Source organism: Echinococcus granulosus (assembly GCF_000524195.1).
Source record: "Echinococcus granulosus chromosome Unknown EG_S00051, whole genome shotgun sequence".
NCBI classification, from domain to species: domain Eukaryota; kingdom Metazoa; phylum Platyhelminthes; class Cestoda; order Cyclophyllidea; family Taeniidae; genus Echinococcus; species Echinococcus granulosus.
Window position 1 is genome coordinate 545765 of NW_020170431.1, and position 5969 is coordinate 551733.

The 5969-nt window shown below is 40.3% G+C and overlaps 1 protein-coding gene across 1 annotated transcript; it reads left to right on the forward strand. All coding sequences in view use genetic code 11, as the record gives it.

Annotated features, from left to right (window-relative positions):
- Window positions 1-1609: 1609 nt before the first annotated feature.
- EGR_06148 (Mannose-1-phosphate guanyltransferase beta) lies at window positions 1610-5007 on the forward strand (the record flags this gene model as incomplete). Its single annotated transcript, XM_024495397.1, has 8 exons — window positions 1610-1738; window positions 1946-2035; window positions 2107-2155; window positions 2253-2395; window positions 3346-3504; window positions 3583-3661; window positions 4750-4877; window positions 4918-5007. The coding sequence occupies 8 exons, from the start codon at window positions 1610-1612 to the stop codon at window positions 5005-5007; spliced, it is 867 nt and encodes a 288-aa protein (XP_024350228.1).
- Window positions 5008-5969: the final 962 nt, after the last annotated feature.

The window sequence follows — 5969 nt, forward strand, 5'->3', positions numbered from 1 at the left end:
CTGAATATATATATTCCGCCCGAGTATTGTGTCTTCTTTCGTCTTCAGGGAGTCTCGGGACGCTACACCAAGAACCATGCTGGAATGTGGAAGTGTAATCTAGATAGACTGAATTGCTAAGTTATTTAAAGACATGTTTGGCCTTGGCATCAATTCACCCAAATGATACAAACCTAGAAACCAACAAAACAGAAAGTAAACGAGAAAAGCATGTTAACGAAATTAAATTCGTATGCTTTGCAACTACTCAGGCTTCGAAAAAGGCATGATATACAAAATTGGCACTGTAGTGCACATGTTATCGGAAGACTATTTGTGTGGCTCTTGGCAGCTTTTCAGCCCTTCTGCTTGTAAGCAGCATATTTCTCGCCATGACACTTCGTCTTTTCATGGCAATAGGGAAGGCTTAGGTAGCCAAGACAGGTCTTTCTATCATACTTCAGTGGAAGCAAGACTCATCGGTCGCCGCTTCCCTATTCCTAACATTCTTAGACAAGCCCGGTTGATTCGCTTTTGACATCTTTATTAAAGGTGACAAGATGGGGAGGGAAAACACAATGTTCAAGAATGAGGGGAGCTGTAGTCGCTAGGTACGGGGGAGGACAATCCGACCACGATACTCCAATTTTCTGCTTGCCTTCTCCCTGAAAGGCACATTCAAACAACATATTACATTAGCCTATCACTGATTTACGGGATAGTGTTGTTTATTTATGCAAAATCGGCGGTGTAGAATAGACAATTTCAGTTTTCACAAAAACCTTGCTAGGTTTAAAATACGCATCACTATTTTTCGGCCATGTAAGTGAAAACCAATCATAAAAAGTCTTCTAAGCTGAAATAAAGTCAGACATTATTGAGTTTATAATAAATGCATTGTACGTTATGTCAACTTCGGTTGGAGTGTAGACTCCAACATGAGGTTCCCAAATTCAAGGGTATTTTGTGAATTTCTGTAAGAAAGCAAGTGATAGAAATTTCGATTTCTTTTTCTTTAAAGTGCATTTTAGCTAAATTGCTGTGTCCTGTGCAGTTTCTAGTGGTTGCTTTTGCAATTTCTTGTTTGTTCGGGTACACGCTGAATCCTTGACCAGTCGTATTGTCATCATCTCATTGGCCTGCACTTTTCGCGCGACGTTTGATTCTAGTGAGTGGTTTTGGTGTGTTGCGGCTGGTGTCTTCATCTTCCACGTGCACACTATAAAGCTGAATGGTGTTTGCACACTTCAAGCCCCCTTTTTTGAACCCTTGTTTTTGTTTTATGATAATATATTCGGTTGCTCTTTCTATTTGATAATCTTACTCTTATGTGGCAACAGAGTTTCACCTTTCTGTTTTTCTCTTTAGTAAAGCTCTGGAATAGGCCAAATACCTTTACCTGCATTGCTTTCTTAAATTTTATAGGCTGTGTCTGAACTAGTCTGGGCTTTTGATTTCAATTTCTACACTTTGTTGAACCACACAGGCTCTATTACTGGGCTAAATTGAAATTTTCACCTTGATTCTCCTCTAACTTCCGCGTTTTTTCTAGTTGTTCAACGTTATTAGATGCCCTCATTTCTTTTTTTATGCTTTTTGTGTAGTTGACCGTTTCCAGTGACTGTCTAAAATGAAGGCATTGATTCTCGTTGGTGGTTATGGAACACGTTTACGTCCACTCACTCTCAGCTTCCCCAAACCTATCGTAGAATTCTGTAATAAACCTCTTCTTTTGCATCAAATAGAAGCTTTGGTTAAGGTTGGTCATGCTTGTATGGTACCTTGACTTGCAAACTGTTTTATCTATGCTCTGCATTGAATTGTCTTCTACTTGTTTGTTTATGCCTACTTTAAATTAGGTCGTGCTAATTTTATTGCCATCCACCCCGCTGTGTACAAGTTTATTTGCAAGTCTTAGAGTATTATTGACATCCAGCCTAGAAATGGTCCCCATTCATATTTCTAGGCTGGTGTTCAGGAGATAATACTTGCGGTTAGCAAGTGTGCAGACCGCTGTGATCTCTTGGAGGGCGAGGTCAGGAAACACGAAGCTTCCGTAAGTTTGACTCTTCAAACGCAAATTGATTGGGTCGATGCTTTACCGGTGACACTTTAAACGGTTTTTAGCTTGGAATAAAGATAAGATTCTCCTACGAAACGGAACCTCTTGGCACAGGTTGGTTTCCTTAACTCTTTGCTTGGCATCGCATTTATCCGTCGATCGATTTTATTTCCTCGCAATTAACTTGTAACCATCCTTTTGACACATTTAGCTGGTCCGTTAGCACTGGCGTCAAAGTGGTTAACTGATTCGAATGAGCCCTTCTTCATGCTCAACAGTGATGTCATTTGCACATTCCCATTCGAGGCACTGAAACACGTGCACGCTAAACATCGGGGTGAGGCTACAATCGCTGTAAGTCGTCCCCTTATTTCTCATAAGTCAAAGAAGGCCTTAGAATTTTATACTTGAGTCGCACTTTAAGTCAGATATATACATACACGCATGTATATATCATGCATTTGATAGCTTGTCTCGTAGGGGAACTGAAGATTATTAAATTTAAAAGAACTACCTTTATGTAGGCATTTGGCACACGTTTGTGCGTAGGCGTGTGGTATGTTGGCTGATTGTCCTACGCTTTATTGAGTGGTTGCTGTGATACTTTTCATGCTCCCTTAATCCCACACTTTCTCATGGCTAACTTTGAGTAAACTGCGTTTGATTTTGACCAATTTTCTTTCCAGTGCATTTGAGTGGTATTGTATCACCCATTTCTGTGATTCATTTCATGACTGTCTTTCGGGCTTTAAAGCAATGCTTCACTAGTTACTTTATTAGAAAATCTGTACCTTTTGTCACCATTATACGGTGATTTTCATAATATTCTCTGTGCAAGTATTCGAGAGATGTTAACGCAAAATACCTTACATTATTTAATTTTATTGTGCCTAATTATTGATTGCAGTGAATGTTAGGCATATGAAATGAGTCGTTGTTTCAGCCTTCAAACCAACCTTACCTTTGTGGTTGATAAGCTTTGTTAATTACTATCAGTAACGTAAATTTTGGTCTTTTTGTGTGGGCTGTGGAGGAGTCTATAAAATTAACTCAAGGTTGGATTTTCTAACCGATTGATTAATCAACTCTATCCTATTTTCCAGTCGAGAGACTACAGCCATATCACGTTCATACAATGTGGTGAATTAAAGGGTTATAAGACAGACTGTTGGGTGATTTCAATTTGGTTAACCAACCTTGGTTTGACTCGCGGTTTCCAGGCGGATTATCTTGGTGAAAGATCAAACTCCAAGACTGATTGTTGGCTTGAATTTTCCCACTAATCCACTATCTCTACTTTTTAGTTAACAAAAGTCGAGGAGCCTTCGAAATTCGGTGTGGTGATTTTCGAACCGGAGACGGGCCAAGTTAAGCGCTTCGTTGAGAAACCGACTGAGTTTGTGGGGAATAAAATAAATGCAGGCATCTACCTCCTCAATCCAAGTGTTATTTCACGCATTCCGGTGCGCGGGAATTTTGTAGCACGCCTTATTGCCTTGACACTTTTTCGCCTATCTTTTGTTTTTTCCTTGTTTGTGTAGCTTAAACCGACTTCGATAGAAAAGGAAGTATTCCCGATTCTGGCAGAGGAAGGGTCCTTGTATTGCATGCCCATCGAAGGTATTTATAATTGTCGCATTCGTAATGATTCACGACGTCTTTTGTCCCCTACATGTGATTTCCTTCCTACTATAAGCTATTTTCTTCACCTTACGGAAGTCCTTTCCATTTGACCTTCGAGGGTCTCGTTCCAAACCTCCGAGTTTTTCAACATATTTGAAGTCTAGTAGTTTGAACTACTGCTTCCCTCTCAGCAGTGCCCCAAGCGCTCTCCCACCCATGCTTAACTTTCCTGCAGTCTCATCAACTGTCATTCATGTTTCCATAAGTTAGTTTCTAGCCCCTCCCTTTAGTCCTCATTGCTATAGCCAAATGTGCGGTGCGCATTTGTAGTCCCACGTCCGTGCAACTACTTTTGGGCATTTTAGTCTTCTCGTGGTTAGCACCAAGAGCGTAAAAACTTTGTCTTCATTAAGCACACAAGCCTACGTAAAAGGACCTGTGCTTTTGTCCACGCTGTTCCTCTTAATTGCAATTTGCCATTAAATTCGTGATCGTCTTCACTCGTGGGCAGGAATTCTTGTGCCAAGATACGATAATGCCCGATCCGATAGATAGAAGTAGTGCAATGGTAAACTACTTCCTCTCTACCCCAACTTTTTATCTTCACTTTTCCTAACCGGAACTGTCTACATTTTCTGTAACCTTTAAATATGAATTTGAGACCTTTTTGTGTGAACCTTCTAGCCCTGAGTTTTACATCAGACATACTCAGACATATTGAAAATGAGAAATACTAGTCCATAAAACAGATTGTCACGAGTTGTAATGGCTTTTCCATACCTTCGTACAGTATTTGTCGGATCAAACAAATTCATTACCTCAACGTGGAATTCACGTTCTAGTCAAAAGCCCGTTTACTTTTTGTCGGTTTCCTACGACTGAACGGCATAAATATCTCAATAGCATATTCTTTGATCGGTCTAGTGAGTTAAAGGGATGTTTTTGAACTTTTAGAAACACCAGTAGGCCATTGCCTGTTGCCGGAATGCTAGAGCTCTTCATCGTTTACATAAGCTACTTTTGTTCTCGGTAGCATATCTCACCCTAGGTATTTGTTAATCAATTGCTCTTTCCCCTCTGCTAAGGTTTTTGGATGGATGTTGGTCAGCCAAAAGACTTCATCACCGGCACAGCTCTCTACCTGGCCTACCTTGCTGAAACTTGGCCCAAGACCTTAGCTACCGGTCCCAATATCTGCGGCAATGTCATAATTGTGAGCTCTCTTTGTGCTTCTTTTTTTAAAATTATCTTAGCAGTCCACACTTCGCTGTTGTACGCTTGAATCCGAATTGCCAGACACAACCCTAATTTACTTTGGTGGTGGCCATCACGTTTACCTTTGACGTAGTTAATCTATTACCTGGCAGGCCTTGTTTGGTGCCCATTGTTTATTTGTTTTTTTACTGTCACCTCCGGTTTACGTGATCTCACCGCTATGACGATATCTCTGGGGTGAAAGTGTATGTTGGTGGGATTTCCGCTGTAAAGGCAAGAATTCATGCTTTAGATTTGGAGCTTTAGACTGAATTGGCATACTTTGTCCATAAGCAGCGCCCGCTTGAAGGTTCATTCCTTTATTAGCGTTTAAATTTAGGTTTTATTGAGTAGGAATATCTTAGCCTATGGCGGTGTCATAACTGTCATTCTGATCTGCAGTTGCGGTTGGCAATGATGCTATTATCTGCCGTTCTCGTCATTTGAAGTTCCTTCGATTTGTTTGACTTTTTCATCAGTGTGATTCTCTACATTTAAGTGCATTCGTTTTGGTCACTAGCATTGCCGACTAAAATTTTGTTTGCCTGCTACTCTTTTTACTATGACAACCTGTGCCCAGAGGTAACCTTTGCTAAGAATGAAGTAGCCGGAATTTGGACAGACTTACTCACAGTTGTTGCGTTTGAAGCCACGTATGTACTGTTGATCAAGCTGTTTTTAAGGTTAATTGTCAGTTCTTTGAAGTTAGCATAGAGTTAGAATATAACAGAAGGTAGTTTTCCTACTTTGTACTTTATTCGGCATCAAATCTAATTTTGATGGATTCAACTGTCCCCACATGTCACCTTTTTGGTTATTGGTTGCAGCATATTTATCGCTCCCAAAATTTGAAGCTTCAGCAAGTAAAAAAGATGAGTAGATATTGAGAGATGATTTTAATCTCAAAATTGAGCAGTTGATGTTCTGCTGATTGCAAATGGAGGTGGTGAGCGTATCTGCTTTACTCTATGATTAGATTAGCAGCAGAGTTGGGTATGCCCGCTCCTTGAAATAAATCAACCTGACAAGGAGTCAAGATCTTCCCCTAGAA